This window comes from Chinchilla lanigera, unplaced genomic scaffold, assembly GCF_000276665.1.
Source record: "Chinchilla lanigera isolate Chin_1 unplaced genomic scaffold, ChiLan1.0 scaffold00139, whole genome shotgun sequence".
Taxonomy (NCBI): Eukaryota; Metazoa; Chordata; class Mammalia; order Rodentia; family Chinchillidae; genus Chinchilla; species Chinchilla lanigera.
Genome location: NW_004955540.1, coordinates 2,502,624 through 2,524,862, shown reverse-complemented (window position 1 = coordinate 2,524,862; position 22,239 = coordinate 2,502,624). Strand labels below are relative to the sequence as shown.

The 22,239-nt window shown below is 45.8% G+C and overlaps 1 protein-coding gene and 1 long non-coding RNA gene across 5 annotated transcripts in view; one reads left to right on the top strand and one right to left on the bottom strand.

Annotated features, from left to right (window-relative positions):
- Window positions 1–22,239, top strand: part of Anxa13 (annexin A13) — a 79,071-nt gene that overhangs the window by 36,707 nt on the left and 20,125 nt on the right. For 2 of the 4 annotated variants that reach the window (XM_005410936.2, XM_005410937.2), the window contains one exon: window positions 12,085–12,160. In XM_005410936.2, coding sequence (XP_005410993.1) covers window positions 12,085–12,160 — 76 coding nt within the window. Of the gene's footprint in view, window positions 1–9,496; window positions 9,687–10,044; window positions 10,134–12,084; window positions 12,161–22,239 lie in introns of those variants that run through there. The other 2 variants (XM_013507926.1, XM_005410935.2) reach the window with 2 other exon arrangements.
- Window positions 5,054–9,471, bottom strand: LOC102005180. Its single transcript, XR_264826.2, has 2 exons — window positions 8,698–9,471; window positions 5,054–7,469 (listed from the first exon to the last, which is right to left on the bottom strand). It is a non-coding gene; the product is annotated as an uncharacterized LOC102005180 (long non-coding RNA).

The following is a 22,239-nucleotide window of genomic DNA, read 5'->3' as shown; positions in this document are numbered from 1 at the left end:
TGCCACACTTGGTGTCCCTACACCAGAGCTCAGTGCATGGCAGGCGCTACATTCAGTCTTTGGAGTATGCCATCATTACTATCAGGAAAACAGTGCCCTTAGCCTAAAGTACCAGTGTTTCCGCAGTCGCCTCTGATAGGTGAATGTCACATCGACCCATGTCCTAGAGAGCATAACCCAGGAATGCTTGTCTTTCCGACCTAACTATACTGATTTTCATTAAAAGTGCTAAAATGCCAACACATAAGCAATCTCAAATGAGGAGAAAGGTTATTTTTTATTTAAAAACTTTTGCTCATTTTTCAGAAGACATTAGTCGGCCTATGTAAGCCACATGGAGCTCTGATCTAAATGGATGTATTTGTCACACAATGCAACTGTTCTGACCAACGCAGAGTGATGGTCAAATTCAGTCCTCACATGTGTCCCTGTGAACTGCATCCCTGGAAGGAGGAATGGGCTGCAACAAGGAGCCCATAACACACCAGCAGCCCTCGTGGGCAGAGCTCAGGCTTCCTAATGCGCTTTCCTGGCTCTCTGGTCCATCCTTGAGATTTATGTACATCTCATGGGTATAAGTGGGACAAGTATATAAGGGTGTAGAAATCAACTCTACTTTTAGCAAAGTTGGTATGACCATCGAGAATTCTAGTGAAAATAGAGCAATAACTACAAGGTGAAACGCCAAATGTTCTTACAAGATGCAAAGTGTGCTTATATATGCCTAATAGGAACACTAAAAATATTTTTTCTATTTAGTAATTTTACTTTTTTGCTTAAACAAGCATTTTAGTGGATTTTTATCTATAACCAAAAAGAAAAAACTCAGGACTTTTCATCAGATTTACTGTCCAAGGGACACATGCCCAAGAAACAATCAACTTAATGAAGCCAATAGGGTACTCATTACCCAGGATTCATGTTCAAAGTTAAGTGGCCCCTTGATTATGTTCCAAATTGCTCAGCAATCTCCACTGATTGTGTCTGTGGAAATATCACCACAGGATATTTTCTGGGTCTGCATTCATGAACTTTACTTGCACAATACTTTGTATTCATGCTAACTGGTTTCAAAGTACAAGTGAGTAACCAGTCAGAGGTAAGAGTGTTCTGCAGAAATAGGAGTCCAGGTTTTTCCATAAGCAAGAGGTAACCCTAGACAGGTGACATCACAATCAGATTTCAGTTTCTTCATCTATAAGGAGAGGCACCTGGATAAGTTCCATTTTCCCCCAAACTTCAGACTTATGTCTGTCACCTGTTCTAATAGTCTGCTAATTACTGTCTTTAAGTCCACTGTTTAAATATAAGTCAATGTATCCTAAAAGAAAACTTTATATTAGTAATATAAATAGTGAACTAATAGCAGTTGGCACCAATGTACTTAAGTAATTGAAAGAAAAAATAATGTATTAAATTCTAACTAAATTTGATGTTGATAGCTGAAGGTTCTAATCCTGTCACCTGTTCTCCAATTAAAAAAAAAAAAAGAGCCTAAAGGATAGAGGAGTTGACAAAGTAAACATCTGAGGCTTTGTAAGCCATATAGTTACTGTTATAAGTACTTAACTTTACCATGATCATTACCTTCTGAAAGTATCTATGAGTCAAATGTAAATGAATGGGCTGGCTGTTTTCCAATAAAACCTTATTTACAAAGACAAATGATGGGCCAGATATGGTTCACAGTCTATCCTTTGCCAATCCCTTTTGTAGAAGAGTATGAGATAGTGTTATCACCAGACAAAGACTTCATTAGAACTGAAAGAAAATTTTAAAAGCAATTTCTATCCCAGTCAGAAGTCCAATGAGCTTTAATGCCTTAGTGTCCAATGTCATCTCCCTGAAAATTCTGGCTTTAATTTCATCTCTAACATTCTCTGATAAACCTTTTCCTTTACCTTTGATATTTTGGGTAGGGTGTAGAATTTCTCAACTGTGTAAATCCTCAATACATTTTCAAGTTGTCTCTCATCTTCACTGGGATGTCAACAGGTAAAGTTTCTAAGGTTTCTTTACATCCATGGCTCTCAACCCTACTTATACATTAAAATTGTCTGGAGAGATTTAAAAATACCAATACCTGGCATACACTTATCCCTCAGAGATTCTGGTTTAGTAGGATCACGTTGGGATGCAGTCCTTTGTACACTGTAAAGCATCCTAAATTATCCTGGTGGGCGACCAGGACTGAAAAGCCACTGATCTCTATCTTGTCCAGGTCATCTTCCCCAGAGTCCATCCTTTCCCCATTTGGCATTAATTCTAAGAGCCCCAAGCTCTATGTAGCTCTAAACTACTCAACATCTGAAAATCTTCACCTGCAAGTCCTGATGTCCCCCAGATGGGGTCTGCTTGAGCCCTCCTAGGTGCCCTGGCTAAGTTTTCACTCTCTGCTTCATCAACCTAGAAGACTTGAAACCTCAAGATATCTGGCTGGACAGGTTTTCTCTCCCTTCCTCCCTACCCACTAATGTCACTGACCTTTGGCATTGGTACAAATTGGGGCAAAGTCAAGATGTAGATTCCACAATGTATGAAGGAAGAGTCCTTCTCCCCTAGAAAGGAAGAGAAATGTCTTGTGCCTGCAGAGAAGAGTTCCTCCATCCACTCAATCCCACATGCTTGGGGCTGGTGGCACACAGCTCCGCTCCCCTCCATTAATACACAAACACTGGGCACTGGCAATGCAAGAATCTTACCACCAAGAGGCTTACACTGTAGGGACAGAGTTAGACTAGTGAATATGCACAATAATGTATTTTAAGGGGATTTGATAGAAGTCATTAGGGTAGAATGCAAGCACAAAAAAGAAAGTCAGTTGCACACTAGAAAACATCTCACAATCAACTGTGCAAGGGAAAACAAAAACCCACTGTGTGGTTTTTTCAAAATTTTGTGCTGTAGCTATTTCCACCATAGCTGATTTTATATTACCGACATGATATCCCTGAGTCCCACGGTGGGAAGGGCTGCATACAATCAGCTCTTGCAAGCTTGCAAAGTTAGGATCACCCATCCTGGTTTTCATGGAATTGTCCCAGCTCTAGCACTAAAAATCCCACATTTCACAAAACCCATCAGTCCTGAGTAACCCGGGGGTCAGAAATGGTTTCAGAACGGAGGCCAGGCTTCAGCATATTGCTTACCAAGGTCCCTTCCCCAGTGTTGCCAGTGGAACTAATGGTGACCAAGTGTTGAAAAAATGGAGGGCCATGAGGCCCCATGCTGTCAGTGCCAAGCTTCTTTGGCCCTCTGTGGACTCAGAAAGCTACAGTGTAGAATCCATTGGCAGCATTCTTCCTCTTTCTCCCCTACCTCATGCTGCAAGGCCCCTTGAATCAGCAATCAGTTTACACAGATTCAGTTCTGCAGAGATGTAACATGCTTCTTACAAACATAGTCAGCAGGGTGTCAAGCAGTCAGCCAAGAGAATAGCAGAGTGGAAACTGTGGCCATCCTGCCATGGCCATCACAACTTTCCAGTCTTCTGAATCCTCCTGCTGAAATTCAGCCTCCTGGCAAGGTAGTGCTTTAGCTATTTACCTCCATTACATGCAAGTCAAGGTGCTTTGGGAAAGGAGGAGGACAGGAGGAGGGGGTGGAGGATTATCCTGCCAGCCAGCTCCTCTGCCAGCTGTGCGTCGTCATAGAGACCAACACTCTTGTGTGATCTTATTTCATCTTCTCAAGACCCACCTGGGTGGGGCAGATGTCAGGCCCAGATGACAAGTGAGAAGCAGAACGTATGACTCCATCTGAGTGGAATTTAACAGTACGGCTGTCCTGCACAGAGTCTGTCGATGCAGAGACAGCAGCAGGTTGCCTGCATTTTCCATTTCACTTTCAACACTTCTTTTTTTTTTTTTTTTTGGTTTTTCTCCGGTACCGGGAACCGAACTCACAACCTTGCGCTTGCAAGGCAGGCGCTTTTGCCGCTGAGCTAAATCCCCAGCCCCCTTTCAACACTTCTTGATCCCTTGGGAAAGGCTCTTGGCTTCCCTGGCCAGGAAACAAATCTCAACAATGCTGCTGTAAAAAATGACATTCTAAGAGTTGGACCAAAATTTCTATTATTAATTTTTTTAAATAACGATGTTGATAGGGACCCAGAGAATCAGTAATGAGGAGTCAACCGTAGACCTTCTGTGTGTAGACTGTATGAGTTTGAATCCCCATTCCATCTCTTACTAGCTGTGTGTGCTTGGGTGAGTGATTAACCTCTTCAAGTGTTGATTTTTTCATCTGTGCAGTAGCAGGCAATAATACCTATCGATAGGGTTGATGGTTAAATGAGTTATTATATGTAAATTCAGACCACTACCTGGTATATAATAAGTGTTTGTATTTTGCTATCGTTCTCAGTTTAAAATTTTTCTCCTATGAGTTTCTCTAAGACTTTTAGCCCTTGGGGCTGGGGATTTAGCTCAGCGGCAAAAGCACCTGCCTGGCAAGCGCAAGGTCGTGAGTTCAGTTCCCGGTACCGGAGAAAAACCAAAAAAAAAAAAAAAAAAAAGACTTTTAGCCCTTGCTATTACTTTTACATAAGTACAAAGTAGTTGCTGATTTAAAACAAAATTATATAGTCAGTCATCTTGAGTTTACTGTGGTAAACTTCCAATTTTAAAATCCCCATGCAAAGTACCATGAAAGGGACTTATTTAACTCTCAATAGAAATCAAGTCAAGATAGAAGGAAGTAATAAAAATAACATCCAGCCCTCACCATGTGCCAAGCATCCTGCTGAGAGCTCCAGCTACACACCCTTATCACAGCCCATAGGAGGTGGATATTAACATTTATCAGGTGAGAAAACAGAAATGAGAAGAGGCAAAATAGCTTCATGCCTGGGTCAGGGGTAGTGATCAGTAGACAGAGAAGAGGGGACCTCTATAATCTCAAAGAAGTCCCTTCCTCAAACTATACCGGTTTTGCCAACTCTATAATGCTCTTAAAATCTATACAGACAAGTTTGCAATGGAATATTATTCAGTCTTTAAAATGCAAGGAAGTTCTTGTAAGGTCAGCAGAGGAAATTGATACAAAACACAGCAACAAAAAATGAAGTTTTATTGGAGCAGAGATGGCAGGCAAGTCTCTAAGGATAGAGACTGTGCCGATGGTCAAGGGGAGATGATAGATGGGTAGACGACAGATGATAGATAGATAGATAGATAGATAGATAGAGGGGTAGGACCACTAGGAGTGGCATGAAAAATCTAACAAAGTGGGTTTGTGCTGGAGGATTTGATTTTGATGTGTAGGAGGCTTTATTTAAGTGGGCAGGACATTTTTGGGAGGGGCTGACATTTGTGGATTAGGTTAGAACAGGATGCCTGTCAAGGGGTAAATTAGATTAGAACTGTCTGTCTGAGAGGCGGGGTTGGCTTTTGTAGTTTCACCACGGGGGTTGGGACTGCAATGGACTCTTAACAGTTCTGCCACTGGGACAATTTGGCTAAATCTTCAGGACACCGTGCTAAGTAAAACAAGGTAATCACAAAAAGAGAAATACTGCACACTTCCACTTACATGAAGCACCTAAAATAGTCAAATTCATAGAAGTAAAGACAGGAAGAGTGATCATCAGAAGCCAGGGGCAGGGCTCACGCGGGTGCTTAGCTGGTTTAGTTTCTGTTATATAGGATGAATCAGTCCTAGGGATCCTCTGAACATGTGTTACCTTTAGTGAACAATACTCTGCACTGCACGTAAGGACTGGCTGGGAGATTGGACCTCACCACATGTGCACACACAAAGCACACACAGACTGCCTCAACTGTGGCAGTGACTGCACGAGTGTGTGTATCCAAATGCATCAGATTGTGGACACTAAAGCGTGGCTCCCTGCATACCAAGTATATCTAAGTTGTGTAAATTTTTTTCAGGAATTTAATAAAAAAATAAAAACAAAAACAAAAAAACTCTATGAAAGGTGAGTTAGCCAGAGTGGTCACCCTTGTCTCCACATGCCAAGAACCAGCGGTGGCAGTGGTAACTGCTGACACTGGAAAGAACTCAAGCGTACCCAAAGCTACCCCTGCACAGCCCTCCCCTGCCTCCATTTTACTCCTGCCCAGGAGCCTCGGGCCCCTGCCTGCTTCTGATCCTGGCCCTTGTTTCTGATCTATTCTGCCTCCTCCTTATTCCACACCAACTCAGAAAGCAGCCTCTGCAGATAAGTGTGTGGGAGCCCTCTGCCCTCTCCACCCCAGCACTTCCTGAGAGCACTTCTGGCTCAGAGCCAGGATACCAGGCAACCACTTTCAAATATTTACTGAGCAGAGCACAGGGAGCAGGACTTCTGAGGAACTGTGCTGGAAATATCAGCCAATGCAATTGCCACTCCTCCCATTACATTTTCATAATGCTTCAGCGTTTACAAATGACCCTTACATCCTTGTGTCACCAGCGTCCCACTCCTACGTGCTGCCAGCTGAGTGCTCCTTGTAACCCAACACTCTGCTACTGGGTCCCGGACATGCCTGCATCTAAATGCAGTCACGCTACACCGTGAGCAGGTGCATCTCCTCTTTAACAAGGAGACAAGGCTCAGAGAGATGGGTCAGCTCACCCAGCGGGGACTGTTCCCAGCAAAGGACAAAGCAGTGATTAAACACAGATTAGACTCTGAAGTCTGTACTTTGCGACTGTCACCTTCAGTGCCATCCTATTTATCACAGTGAGCATACAGGCTTGTAGACACCAAAGGCATGTTTTGGGGATCTTTGTGTCCCCTGCACCCAGAATACTGCTTGGTATACAAGGGCTCTTTAATATCTGCTTATAAAAGGAAGGGAAAGAAGAAAGAAGGCAAGAGGAGGGAGAGAGGAGAAGTAGAAAGAGGAAAAGAAAAGGGAGGAAAGGAAGGAGAGGTAGAAATTCAGAGGGGAATTGAATTCATCTAAGATACACTTTAATTAATTCACATGTCTCTGATGCCAGCCGGTCCTTGTGCTCGTCTTGATATCATCCAGACAGAAAGTCAGAGCATGAGGACTGACGAGTATGAATGCGCTTCAGGCTGCATCCTGGAAAATCTTGCTTATCACATAATACACACAGCACCCAATTTGCAAATCATTTCCCTCAGCAAGCTCCTTCACAAAGCCCGTCTCCAAGGTTTGCTATAATTCAGGAGATGTTCCCAGCATGTCTCTTTTCTAAGCATTAAGATTTCCTTGGGCTGGAATTGGAGTGGGACAGAGGGCCTTTAGTCTCTTTAGAGTCTGGCATCCAGGTTTGTGGTGTTAGGGACTTGATATGCATCCACTTCGCCCATGAGCACTCACTGTGCTGCAGCAGGGGCTGCTGGTTCCTGCGGCTCCTTCCAACGGCGCTGGCAAGTCCTCCTCTGGGTCATGCAGGGAGCAACATTCTTTCTGCTCTGTTGGTGCTGCTTCCTAGACTCCCAGCATCTTGGTTTAATTTCTATGCCTTCTCCTCAAGAACAATGGGTCATTCACGTCCTTGTGAAGGAACATAGAGACACAGTGAATGAAAGGGAGGCCTACCACAGGGAAGAAATCCAAAGTACAAAGTCCCCAGCTTATCCAAACACCAGGAAGTGCTTTCCACAGGGTTGATCGCATTTGCTTCTGTCTTGAGCCTGAACCCAGGGGGTGAGGGCAGACACCTCAGCAGGACTGGAGCCCAGCAGGACCTGCTCACCCCACGAGATGTGAATTCTCACACTTGTCAGTAAGACAGCTCACAAGGTGTGGCATCTAGGGCTTCAACTGGGCCCACCAGACTCCGTCAGAATTGTTAACCACTCTATTGCCTTGGGTAAAAATATGTTTTTGGAACTTGGTTTCCAAGCTATAAATGATGGAGGAAAAATGGGTCCTTACAGTGCTATTTACAAGGTGAAAACTTCTCAAATAGAAAGTTTCTGAAATACTCATTGCTCTTCTGCCTTCTATAAATATTGGTTGTTTACATTTATTATGCACATGCTGTTCATGGCTTCATCATTTTGCATGAATGACTTCATTTAAATTCTCATGAGAGCCCTATGAGGTAATCATTATTACTTATCCTCATTTTCCGTGAGGAAACAACAGCACAGAGAGGCTCCATAACTTGCCCAAGGTCACACAGCAAATAAACCAGTCATGCTGAAGTATGAATATAGCCTGACCAGAAAACCTCGTTCTTAAACTTGACTAGTATATCTTCAGTGGCTACCTGTTATGAATTATGATATTCTTTGGGGCATTGTGAAACATATATAGATATAAATATGTTTATCTCTGTGTATATTTGAAGTAGATATATATCTACATATACATATCTGACAAGTTGTTTTGTGTGTGTGTGTAACAAATTTAGAATATAAATAGCATGTTGATTCAAAGTATGCAGAACTGAAAATCTTTATAAAATATATATCTCTATATATCTGCTTATAAGTATATATGTATATAGATCTTCATATATGTATACAGAGAGAGATCTTCCAAACTTGTTGAAACAAAATATGCATAATTGTAATCTGCCTAATATCACTTGATGAAATTTTGCAAATGTCGTCACAAGACAAAAAGTCATGAGAGAAACAGGAAATGCTATGTAGCCTCCCATAATCCTGCCACTGAAAAATTACTAGAAGCAGCCTCTGCCCTTACAAAGCTGACACTGCCCCCACTTTACAGATGAGGCAATAGTGGCTTACAGGTTAGTAGCTAAGTTCACCTGGATGCGAAGGGGCAGAATCAGATTCAAACCAGGACTCCTGGATCTCCAAGCCCAGCCAGTTGTATTGATTGGTATCCAACTTTTGTTTCCTGAACGTCCATGCAAGTGACACTAAAACAAACAAAGCAAGGCCTGTGGCTCTGCCTATCAAGTGCCTACAATTGGACGCAAGCGGAATGTCTGTGGGTCTACGCAAAGCCTCAAAAGCGTGCCTGACCTTGCCAGCTCCTGCCACCCACTTGTGTCTGATTCAGTCCCCACATCCTGTGGCAGTGCTGCTCACTGGCTTCTGGTTTCCAAAAACCCCTAAATCTGCTAATTGGCAGACAGGCTGAGGCCAGTTAGCTGCCACCTGCTGACAATGAACAATGCGTGTGGAATGCTGGCTTTGGCAGGTTCCAGGGAAGGGGCCTTCAGAGGAGCCAGGACTCACAGCACCAAGTCACTAAGGAACGCAGCCACTGTGATGCAGCCCTGGCCCCGACCCTTTTCTTCCTCCCTCGTTCTCTTTTCTAAATCACATCCCGTGATCCCTTCTCTATGACGTCAAATGTCCTGCTGTTACGAAGAACAGGACTGCACTCTGTCCTCAAGCAGAGTAGGGAGAACACCCAACATGGCTGCAGGGGTTCCTACAGGAGTGAGGGGCCTGTGATCTCAGCCTGCCCTGCTGTGACACAGACCCTGACCCCGTATTTGCCAAGCAAAAAAGGAAAGAAGCGAGTCTCAGTGTCACCTCCATTCCTAACACATCATTCAGCCCCCTCACCCGCCACTGCATCCCTAGGTACCTGTGTTAGTCTGAACCAAATGACACTATATCCCTGCCTCCCGCTCTTCAGAACCTGGAACTGTGCGACCTTTGTGTCATTAAACAACCTTACTAAAACAGGAAGAGGACCAAGAGCAGGAATGCCCTTTTTCACCTGCCGCAGTCGGGAAGTCCTGGATCCAGCCTGGCTCTGACTCAGCCTTTGCCGGAACAGGTGATCTCAAACAAGTCTTCACATGGCCCCTGTGAAGAGCCCTCACAGCTCCTCTGTGCCACTGAGGAAAGGGTGTGCTGTGTGGGGAAGCAGTGGGCAGGGGTGCCCTGCCTCAGGTGCAGCTGTTTTCCTGGCGCTCTGTCTCTGTTTCTGTTGCTCAGTTTCAAGTGAGACAGATAACAAGTGTCCCACCACGTTCTCTGCACCATGAGGCTGGCATGACCTTTGTGGATTAGCCTGTGGGTGGGAGATTCTGCTGTCTAGTTCAATTCTGCATCCCTTCCTGAGCCCTCCATAATCCCTCTGATGAAAGGCAAAGATACCTTGTACAATCTAATGTTGCTACTTCCACCCTCAGAGAACCACCTACTCCCAAAGCAATCAAAAAGCAAAGGAGCTTCCTAAATGCAGCCTGTACAGTCTTCAGAAGGACCTCATGCATGCTTGGTATAGTACTTCAGTGTTGCCCTGTTGAATTCTTAATGTTTTTTTAGCAAGGAGCCCTGCAAATTATGCAGCTGGTCGTACCAACAAGCCTTCAAAAGTGCCACATGGCTTTCCCATACCCCACAAAAGAACTGGATAACAAAATGGGGTTCATCGCTCCTCTGCCTGAACATGAAAGCCCTGGGCACATAGGAGTATGAGGCAGGATGGAGCAGTGGGTAGAGTATGTGCTTTAGTTGGTGAGTTGGGTTGGATGCAAACTCACAAGACATTCAACAAAAATCCCTCCACTGTCTGAACTCAGGGCTCCCTACTTGTAAGGTAGACTACTACCTACTAGTTTTTCCCGACACATAAGTCTGTAAATTGCATGGCATGTGTCAGCTGTCCAAAATATGCCCCCCACATATGCCCCCCCCACACACACACACGGTTCAGGAATAGATATTTTAAAATGGGCCAGACCCTCACATTGCAAAAGGCAGTGAGGCGATGGCAACCCTGAAGGCCCTCTAGGTTCTAGGAGCTTAGGATTTCCCATTAATCAAGACCTCTTCTAGACCATGGGTTTTACTGAGGACACTTCAAGCTGCAAAGGCAGAAATCTAACTCTTATTAACTTAAGGGGAAGTTTATTAACTAGTGAGACTGGGAAGTGAAAGGGTACAGGCACTGCTGTATCTGAGGGTGTTATTCTGTCCACCCACTGCCCTATGTGGTGGACAAGATGGCTGCCAATGGCAAGCCTAGACCAACAGTCTCTTAGCTTGGCGCCCAGAAGGAGGAGACAATTTTCTCTTTCAGTATATTAATCAATGAAAAGACTAACTGATTCTACTAGGACTACATCCCCACTCCAGAGTGACAGGATGTGTCCACATTGGTGTCTACAGCTGGACCATGGGGCTCAGGCCTCATGACTGACAATGTCCATGAAACCACAATAGAAGAGGGGCAATGCCCCAAAGAATACCAGGCAGGTGAGTCAATGTCCTCTGGGCCAAGTGTGACTAACAAATCACTCCCACTAGGCACCAAAGAAAGTGAAAGAAGGGAGAATGGAATCCAGGTGGCCTGGACAGTAGCATTAAACCAGCCTTCATTACAGGATTGGAAATATGGGGGCACATGCCATCTCATGGAGATGAGGAAAGGGGAAGAACTGAGAAAACCTGGGGCGTGTTCAAGACTACCAGCTGCATAACTGCAGTTCAACTTGGTTATCTTCAGCTTACAGAAGCAGTACTGGTTTTCCATTTTAGTGCTAATAAGTGTTTCTCTTAAAAATAATTTTAAGTAAAAACAAAGTAAGTAGTTCCACTGAGAGAAAAATAATAACCAAAGCACAACATCAATACAGGTAACCATGCACGCTCACGCTCGTGCATGTGTTACGTCAAAGACTGGAGCATGGAACGCAGCTCAGCATAAACGCTTAAAACCAAACAACGCTCTTGCTAGTTCATATGGTATCCCTGAAAACTAAATGCATGTTCCTCACTGTGTGGGTGGCAAAGGTCCAAGTGATCTGTAGTAGGGTCCTAGAATCCTCAGTTTCTGGCTGGCAAAACCTATTCCGTAGATATACTGTGTCTCATGGCAAAGCAGATAACCAGCACTCTAGGGTGGTGACCACTGTATTATTTTCTGTCACACAAAGATGAGATTGATAGGAAAATCACTCCTCTCAGCATTGGCCAGGCCTATTGTTCCTGAGAACAGAAGGGACCAGTCTCCTGTGGTCACCCACAGCCAGCTGGCCCCAAAGAGTACCAGCCATCTCCCTGGACCAGAGCTTCCACAGCTGATTTCCACATGCACCCACGTGCAAAGTGGCAACTGGTCCCTTAGGAGGATGACTTCTCGGTCTTCCAGTTAGCTACCAGTTTCTGCAAGAGATAACTGAAGAATGATTGTATTATCCCCTCACATTTTCAATTCTTTTCTGCAGGCCAAAGTGAGAAGTCATGAGGGGTTTGATGTGGATCGAGACGCCAAAAAGCTGTACAAAGCCTGCAAAGGAATGGGTATGAAACACACTTCATTTGCTCATTTATTTTTAAAGTCGATTAAAATTGATCTCATGACCAACTTTCCCACAGGGATAGGAAGATGCAGTACATATCGTGCATTCCAGGCTAACTCAAGTAGATCACTTCTGACAATCTTTCTGTTCAAGTTCCCAAACCCATAATCAGATCCTATTACCTTTCAGCATTCTGTATAACAGTTAGAAGCTGGATATTGTGCCATTCAGTTGGACTTTGAGGAGAGGGAAATATATCAAGAAGTGACTCATGAAATCCTAATGTCATGTAAACATCTTTCCCGGGAGATGGGGAGGAATGGGGCCCGATGAGGCTGGATTAGGGATGTGGGAGATGTGTCTAGGAGTCCATCAAATGGATACAAAACAGGGGTCAAGGTTGAGAATCTGGGGTCAAAACTAGAGAATCTATTTACATAGTGTATGACTAAGAGTAGGGCACTAAGCAAGAGGTTGGGAGTAGGGTGAATCCAGGACCAGGTCGGGACAAGACAGACAGCATTTAAGCCTATGGCCATGAAGAGGTGCTCTGGGACCCAAAGAGACCACTGATGACACAAGGTTCCAGGAGCCCAGAAGAAGGTGGAATCCAAAGCACAGACAGGAGGATGAAAGAGCACAGACTGACAGCTGGAATAGATACATCTGTAGGTGTGGTTGGGGCAGAAACTGAAGGTGCTCTTGCATGGTGACTTTGCATAGCTCAGTGAGTGGGAGGTGAAGTTATCTGCTAAAGAAGTGGGTTTGTAGTGGAGTATGGGGCTTGAGTGTTGCTTCAGAATAGCCTGTGAGTAGCAAAGAACAGGGAGATGACCAAGAAGAGTGCTGATCCCCTCTGAGGGTCCCACAGAGAAGGGAGATGACAGGCTCTCATGGCTCCAGCCCACAAGACAACGACTTCCTCTCACAGCCTGAAAGGAGGAGAGGAGACGTGAGTGTTAGGCTAGGCTGAGCTTGGTTTGCTAGTGAGAAGCCTCAGAACAGCAAGTTGAAGGGAGAGAAGGCTAAAGGGACAGGCAGATTGAATTTCCTGGCTCTTCTAGTTTTCATTTCTTAGGAATCATTTAAGTTTTCAGGGACTCTATATACAAAATCTCACTGAGCTGTCCTTATAAAAACCCACTTTCCAAGTACTCCATTACTTGAAAGGCCTAACAAGTAACACAACTGAAGTCACAAAGCCAGTTGGTGGTGAACACTGGAAAGGATTGTATCCTGTCACTCACTTCAGATGCCTCAGTTTAGAAAGACTGCAGGCGGCCACCTCGGTCACACAGCTGAAGGTCCCCAGGGATGAGGGTGGACCTGAGAAGACATTGCACAGGGGCGTTAACAACTGGTAGGAGCCACCAGAGTCCATAGGGTGTTTTATTCAATTACTCTTTTCCTTATAGTGATATAATTCATATACCTTACAACTCCCCTTTTGTAACACTACAATTCAGTGGGTTTTAGTATGTTCCCAGGGTTGTGCAATCATCACCACTAATCCTAGGACATTTTCCCAAAGAAAATCGCATCCCCCAAAGAAACCCCAAAACCATTAACAGCACCCACCATCAGCCCCAGGCAGGCACTAACCCAACTTACCTATTGCTAAGGATTTTCCTGTACTGGATATTTTATATTAACAGAGTGATACAATACGTGGCCCTTTACATCTGGCTTCTTTTTCTTGGCATAATGTTTCATTTAGAAGGAAATTAGTAGAGATTTACTTTCCTAAGATTCGGTGTCATGGTAGAATAAATATGGTCATAAATTTTGTGTGTGCCTCCAGAGGAAAAAAGTGGGATGTATGGTGAAAGATCTAAGTGGGTACATCTTGCTTTGTTATGAGGAAGAGTCTGCTTGCCCAGGAAATGTTGGGCAGCAACCCTGAGGCAGTGGGGGATGGGAATTCTGGGAGGAAAGTAGTAGGGAGATTTCTACATAACGCCAGCTGAGGTAAGCTGAAATCTCTCAGCCTCTTGGTATCTCCATTTGTGTGGTAGCATCTGTCTGGATCAGAGATGCCAGGCATATGGCACGCACATCACCCATTCCATCTGGATCATCATGGCAGACATTGCTTGTGGATCCCACAGCTCTTGCTTATACATAGGGGCAGGGGTGAAGAGGGAGGGTAAGGAGGGAGAGATGAAAGGAAAAGGAGGAGAGAGGGAGACAGATGGGGAGAATAGCTGCCGGAAGCAGTCTGCTTTGCATAGGAGCAGGGTGTTCATGGCTCTGCCTTCTGCTAAGTGACAGGGACTCCAGGTGCTTTCCAGGCAGGTGGGGCTGCCCTGCTGCCCTTGAGTGAGACCTTGGGCTAGAGACAGGAGGCTGAGTGGGTATAAGAATGACAGTGCTGCACTTAATGATGTATCTCTGCTTAACCCACCTGAAAGCTCAGCTCAGTATGCACAGATTGAGCTCCCAGTGAATGCCACCAACATGTGGTGTTTTGTTCCCCCTGCTGCACTTGCTCATAGGGGAGGACCGATATGGTACTGGTTACTGTGCAGCACCTTCCATGTGCCATGTACTAAGGCAGATGTCACACATCCCCAAATCTGTGTGAAGTTGGTGTTGGTATTAACTACTCAACGGATGAAAATCCAGGCTGTGAAATGAGCAGGGACCACTAGAAACTAAAATCTCCTGAGAGGTCTGATTTGATTGAAGGTCTAGATGCCCAACCTTCACTGATGAGCACGGGCTAAAACAGAATCCTATTATTAGCAGTGTTGGTCTATAAGACCATGGGCCCATCTCCCGATGGACCAGCCCTATCAGGGTTGGATTTAGATAACTAGGGAGATGCTGTCCCATAGCCATAAGTAGGAGCCTTACAAGTCACTTTATATTTTTGAGAAGCCAAATTTTAAAATAAAAAGTAAGTGAAATGTGTTATTTTAATTAACCTGATTTTTATAAAAATATCACTCCATCAAGTAATCTATATAAAAAGTAGCACTGAAGTATTTTCCCTCCTTCCTTTTCATATCAAGCCTCCCAAAGTCCAACATGTCCTCTGCATTCACAGAGCATCTCAGCGTGGCCCAGCCACACATCAAGTGCCCAGTGGCCACATATGCCCCCATATTCACAGAGGCTCCAAGCATCACAAAGTTTGTGTTCGCTCCCCAAGCCTCACCCATGTATGTTAATCAGCATAGTGATGTCAGGCCATGGAATAGTTCATTCTCCAGATGACGCATAACTCACAGGTTTCTTTCTTTTCTCTGCTCTCCTGGTGCGTGTGTGTATGTGTGGGTGGGTGGGGTCTGGGTCACAGGGAACCCAGAACAGACCCACCCCTTCCTCTCCATGCTGCTTTTTATCAACCCCTTCTCTCTGGGTGTGGCCCACAGCTGCCCAAGCACCAGGTTCTGAAGGACGCCCCTCTTGCTGGGTCATCCCGCAGGGCCCACTGAAGAGAAGGCACTGAGCGTGTGCAGCCAGCAGGCTCTTTGAGGTAACAGCTGCAGGAAATGACCCGGATCACAGCTGCTCAGGCTTTCCAGGGCACTCGAGTCATCCAGTGGTGGTGGCAGAGCTTGGCTTTGCTGAAAGCCAGGGTTGCTGCCTCCTGGGCTCGGCCAGGCAGGCCAGGGCTGGCATTAGAGCCCGAGACAAAAGCTTAGCCTCTGTCACCACCTCAGACCGTTGACTGGCCCCTGGGGCCTTTAAACCCTGTGGCCTTGCCTGGCAGAAACACCGCTCAGTGTATTCCCAGAAAACTGCTGGTGAAGCAAAACCACAGAGGCACTTCGAGGGCTGACAACAGCTCTGCTCTGAGCCCGGCTGTGTGGTCACTCCCCGTGTTCGTGCTCAGGCAGATCAAGGGTCCTTTTCTGAGGTTTTGAAAAGTCCTTCCCAGAACCACGAGTGACTGGCCTCAGGGCCTCCAATTAGTGTAAATGTTTACAGGAAATTTTCAGCAATGCGGAGTGCTTATATGACACACACACTGAAATGCAGAGTGAGGTCACCTTGCAGCAAACGGCTTCCTGGCCAAACAGCAGAAACAACTTCCAGGACCAACCTGAGGGTTGAGGGAAATCGAGGCATTGTTGTCACACCCTGCCCCACCTTGGGCTGTTGCTGAGCCACTCCAGGACTCCTGTGCTTTCTGGCCCGTCTTGTAAAAGCACTCTAGAAAGGAACGTCCAGAGGACATTGCTTTTAAATATGAACTCAGAAGGAAAGTCTAGAGGACATTGCTTTTTTTTTTTTTCTAACATGAACTTGGTTTTCTTAATTATCCAGATATGGGTCGCAGGCAACATTAGAGTAGAGAGGATTTTCCACTGGTCTTTGTTACATTCAGCTTATATGAGTATCACATGCACTTCATACCAATGCGACAGGTTCCATCATACTGATGTGCACATCTTTCCATTCATCCATTCATTCATTCCTATATGAATTCATTCACTCAGTAAGCATCATCTGATAAACACTGAGAGCCTTCTGTGTAGATACAGCAAGGAGCAAAATGCCCTGCTCCCGTGGAACTTGCTGGTTGTTATGACAGAGACAGCAAGGACAGCTCACGTGTGGGACACAGAGGGAAGAATGATTTCATCTGTCCTGTGCTTCCATTAAAGGAGGAGCAGAAGTGAAGAGGGATCAGAGATAAAGGTGTTCCAGGTAGAGGGACCAGCCTATGCAAAGACACAGAGGTAAAGGAGGGGTGTTTGTCCTAGGAGCTGCCTTCCTTTCTGGAATGGGAGGACAGCAGGCCTGAGAGAGGATGAGTAGGTGGACAAGACTCTGAGAGGCAAATAGGAGCTCCAGCCATTGGCTCCGTCTGCACTGCTGAGGAGTCCCAGCTTCATTCTGTACGTGAAGGGACCTATAGCGAAAGGCTGGAAGCAGAGGAATGACCAACCAGGCTATTCTGTGCTTTAACAGGGCCCTCAGAAGGCAATGAACTGTACTGCAGATGGTGACAGCTCTACAGGGACCCATGGGTACTGTCAGTGATTCTGCTGAGTGACTCGGTGAAAGCGAAGACTGAGGGAACTGGGTAGATCTGAGTGAGATGAGGAGCTGGAGTACACAGGCGTTAGTGTGACTGACTAGGTGTGGGGTGAGGGGAAGGAGGGACCAGGGATGACAACTGGCCCAATACAGTGAAGGGGCCACATGGAAGCAGGGATGACAGCTGCCACTGAGCCCAAGGGGGAGAGTTCAAGGAGGGAAGGAAGTCCCTTTTGAGGTGAGATTTCTGGCACTCAGAACTGTAAGCCTTAATTGTAATAATATCACAGAGTAAGAAACCAGATACATATTACATAGGTGAAGCTCCAGGAGGAGATGAAAAGGAACAATACAAATAACACGTTGGAACCAAACCAGAATTGCCTGAGTTAATCAGGCAATTAACTCATGCTGTTTTTGCAAGTAAGCTCATCCTAGAATCTTCTTTCTCCAACTGGAATCAAATAGCCAAATCTTCCCAGAATTGCAGATGTAGAAATAACGCATGAGGTGAAAACACAAAACTGGTGATCACGCCAGAGCCAGAGCACAGCTCCCCGTGACCCCGGCCCTGGCTGCTCCTTCTAAACTCCTGCTGTGTCTTCCCAAAGATGGTTTTGAGGTCTGGTGCAGAGTCAAAAGGAGGGGGGAAAAAATCTCAAGTTTTCTCATTTTCGTACCTTTTCCCATCTCCAGCCAGGTTCTCTCTAGCCTTTGCTATACCCAAAGCCTAGCTTTTTACTGTTTCCAACTGTCTTGGTTACTTTTCTCTCATTGCTGAGACAAAATACCCAATGCCCAATACCAAGAAAGGAAAGGTTTACTTAGCTCACAGTTTGTGGCGGTTTCAGCCCATACTCAGCTGGCTGCAAGGCAGAGTGGCATATGGCAGAGGGCAACAGTTTGTGGTGGCAGAAGACAGCAAAAACAAAAGAGCAAAAAGGAAAGAGAGGTGGCAAGTAACCTCTTTCCCTCCCTTACATTATATGCAAGCTATTGGCCGCAGGGCAGATGTAGCACTCATACCCATAATTCCAACATCGGACCATAAATCAACCATAAATCTAGAAGCCCACCCCATGACTGCATGAGGATTTGGGAGGACATGCAGACACAAACCATAACACCAACCCATCCATCAAAGGGGTCAGTGCCACCCCTGCTCAGTCAGGATCCCCCCGTCTCAACAGGGGAGCAGCTCCCCAAGAGGGTCTCGTTCAGCTCCATGCAGATGTCACCATACACACACCCTCCACAGGCGCTGGAGCTGAGAGGGACCTGTCATCAGCAACCGCAAGACCTGCCAGACTTAGGGCTCTGAAGAGAGGATTGAGGGTTTTGTCTTGAAGTCTTGAAACATGGCTGGGAAGAGCGGGCATTTCCGTTTCATATGGGCGCCCTAACAAAGTGCTGCAAACCAAGTGGCTGAAAAGGACAGGAATTTATCATCTCTCAGTTCTGGAGACCAGAAATCCAAAACCAAAGGGTCTACAGGTGACAGAGAAGGAAGATCATAGAGAAGGAAGTTCCAAGCCCTCACTCAGCACCTGGAAGGCTCGGGTTCCTTCGGCTTGTGGATGCCTCTCCTCAGTTCTCCTCAAACGGCGTTCACCTTGTGTGTCTTCATATCATTGTCCCTCTGTGTCCAAATTTCTCCTATCATAAGGACACAGCCATATTGGATTGGGACTCACCCAAATGACTTTGTTTTAACATGATTGCCTCTGCAAAGACCCTATTTCCAAATAAGGTCATTTCTGCAGTACTGGTGTCAATACTTCAGCATATCATTCTGGGAGGACATAATTCAACCCATAACAATAGGTTTCCTCCTGGCAGTCTGGACATAAGAGATGCATCAGATAGGAGGCTAGGTTAGTGTGCCCCTTCCTATGGAGAAGTAGACAAGGTACTGATATTGGAACAGCTTTGCTGGTGTCTAGGCATGGATTTTCAAAATCCTCTATCTCCCCCCCTCATGATGTATTTTAGCCACCTCTGCTACTGGGTGGGACAACAGAGCCCTGAAATGAGTCCTACATCTGTTACCTTATGTGGAGTGGAGCTAGAATTCCAATCCAGCTCTGACTCCAAAAATGTGCTTCTCCCACTCACAGCTGTTTCTTACCTGGGACTTGCTAGGGAAGGGTTGGTCTCCATGTGCTATTCTGTGCTCAAGTTAATGTGTTGTTCCATGTGATACCAATTTTGAAAAGTGCTTTCAAGGGAGAATGCCTTAGCTTAAATTATCCCAGTAGTAGGTAGTTTGGGACCTGTTCCAGGGACAGTAAACAAGGCATTTAGAGACTGGGGGTGGGGGTACTCTTCCTGGAAATCCCCAGTCCTGCTATGGAACCAGCTGGCAGCTCTCACCTAACTCTGCCTGCAGCAGCAAAAGATCCATGGTTCCTTGTGCATGGGTGAGGCCGTAGCCCATTTCTGGTCTCCATCAGCCCCTCCAAAAGCTGCTCCTGAATGAATATATAAACCAAGAAGACTACGGTTGTATTCTATGCGAATTCAGCTTCCAAGAGCCTCCCTTCCCCTCCCTCCAGTCAGATGGCAACCCTGGTGTCCTCCTGGGCAGAAAACCCTGGCTTGATACCCTGGGCAGGGTATCATGGAGCCAGCACAGGCCCAGAAGTTCTCTTCTCTGCTGTGCATAAAACAAGAACTTCAGCCCCCTCTCCCTGCCCTGGGATGAGCAAGTCCTGCCCGTCACCCAGCAGCCCTCCTGCCTCCTCCTCCCTCTGGTCAGAAAGGCCCTTCCTTTCTCCACCACCTGCAGCCCAGCTGCTGGCTGCTCATCTCTTGGAAGTCCTCCTTAAATATCATTTAAACTTAATGGGAAAACATTTGGCTTTTTCCTCAGACACTGTGAGAACAGCAGTGCCATCCAGCCACATTTCATGACCCACAGCAGGTTGGGGTCTATGGGTCAGGACCAGACAGCAAGCTATGGACTCCACCTCTGGAGAGCTTCCCATCCACACTGCGGATTGAGATGTCTTCTGAGGAGGCAGGGGCTTGGCTTCATATCACCTTCCTTTGAATCAATCATATCACCTTCCTTTGAGTCAATTATCAGTGAGAGATAATTCAACAGACATTTGTGTGGAAACTGCTTAATGAAGGTGTAAACCACAGTGAGAAGGGATTCCATGCTGAGGCATCATAATCCATGTCACTGAAGAGTTGACAATCTAGAGTAAGATTTCTAGTCCTCAACCATTTGGCCTTCCATGAATTTCACCAACCTGAGTACTATTAAATGAGCACTTTTATTTTAGTCAACTCATTTTAACTCCTTGTTTTCACAAAGTAAATATTAAAATAAACTCATAACTATTAAAAATTTTAAGTTGTCATATATTAATCTTCCCAAATCATCTTTAAGGGTCCAGTAGTATGCTTGGATGACACAGATCTGGTGGGCTGGGCAGATCCAGTAATGGCTGAGCAGGAGGGGTATAATTGGCACTGTAACAGCACACATTACAATTAGTGACCACTCTCTGTGGCCCAGGGACCAGCTGCATAATGTGACATTCATGCAGTCCTATAACCACCATGATGACCCGCGAGGCCTGTAAACAACAGGCTGTGGGAAAATAGAGATGCTTGTAAGGAAAAGTTGACCTTCAATGTTTATAAAAGTACTTGGTCTATTGACAAAAGTAGTTGAGAAAAGACAAGTGCAGAGATGTGTCCAAAAGAGTAGATTGAGACCAAATTTTAGGAAGCCTTCTTGCCCCATTAAGGGGTTTTGATTAGACTCTAGGAGTTATGAAGAATCACCAGAGGTGCTTAAACTGTGGAATGAAATGAGCACATAATGTGCTCTGAGGGTGGAGTGCAGAGATCAAAGACCTCAGCACCAGGGAGACTAAAAGGTCACATTTGTAACCAGAACCTGTCAGGCAGTAGGAATGAAGGAAAGGGACAGATAAAAGCATTGCGCACTAGGTGAGACAGGTGGGACTTGGTGATAGCAGAAAGCAAAGACAGAAGGTGGGCACCCCAGGGTGATCCTGGATCTTCTGACTTATGTGATGCTGCACTGAGATGAAATAGCAGTGGAGAGTGAGCTTATGAACTGACACAAATGTGACCGGGTTTAGCTACACTAGAAGTTGAAGTGCCTTGAAGTTTTGAGGAAAGGTGGCCACAGGCAGCTGGGAACAAGATCTGAACTCCAAGGACAGAGTGGGGTCGAGGGGGCCTGATCTAGGGTTCATCAGGAAAGCTGGTGTTTATGGGGCCAAGGACCCCAGCTGGAAAGGAGAACTGGAAACACAAGAGACAAGATGAAAGGAGAAGGGGTAGCGGGATGCTGAGAGGGAGGTGCAGGCGGCCAGGTGGGGAGGGGTGGGGGAGGAGGGCCCCCTCAGGGATCAGCAGGTTCCAGAACTGAGGTCCGGCGTCCCGAGTCTCCAAGGGGCATGGCCAATGTCATGCAGTCAGTGAGGAGCGAAGCCGTGACCTGATCCCAGTCTGATGAAATCGAGGTTAGGGCTTGATGGTTTAGACAGTCTTTCTCACCCACACTCACCACTCCAGGGGCATCTTGCTCCTCCTGTTTCCACATTCAAGGATACCTCCTGTTCTTCCTCATTTGTTACAGTTTTGGGTCTCTGACAAATTGCTACAGTGAAGCTAGACATGCTGGTACATGCCTGCCATCCCAGCACTCTGGGAGGCTGAGGCAGGATAATAAATTTGAGCCCATCCTGGGCAACTTAGCAAGACCCTCTCTCAAAATAAACATTTAAAATGGCTGGGGAAGCAGCTGTATGTGAAGGTTTGTATTCAGTCTATAGTACTAAAAAAAAAAAATTACTGCAATGCTCATGTTATTTTGAGCTCTAGGAAAAAAGAAAAGACTTCATCTAGCAGGAATAATTCAAAGATGTGAAGGGAGGCTAAAGGGGCAGCTGCCCTTCAGGGTCCCAGTTTGCCTCCTCTCCTGAGACTGTCATGTTATCTGGGGGAGCGATGTTGTGGCAGCTGAGACCCCTATCTTAGTCTTATCACCCCATTGTCAGCCTGAGGGTGAGGGGAAAAACCATACCCAATTTGCTGGGTTTT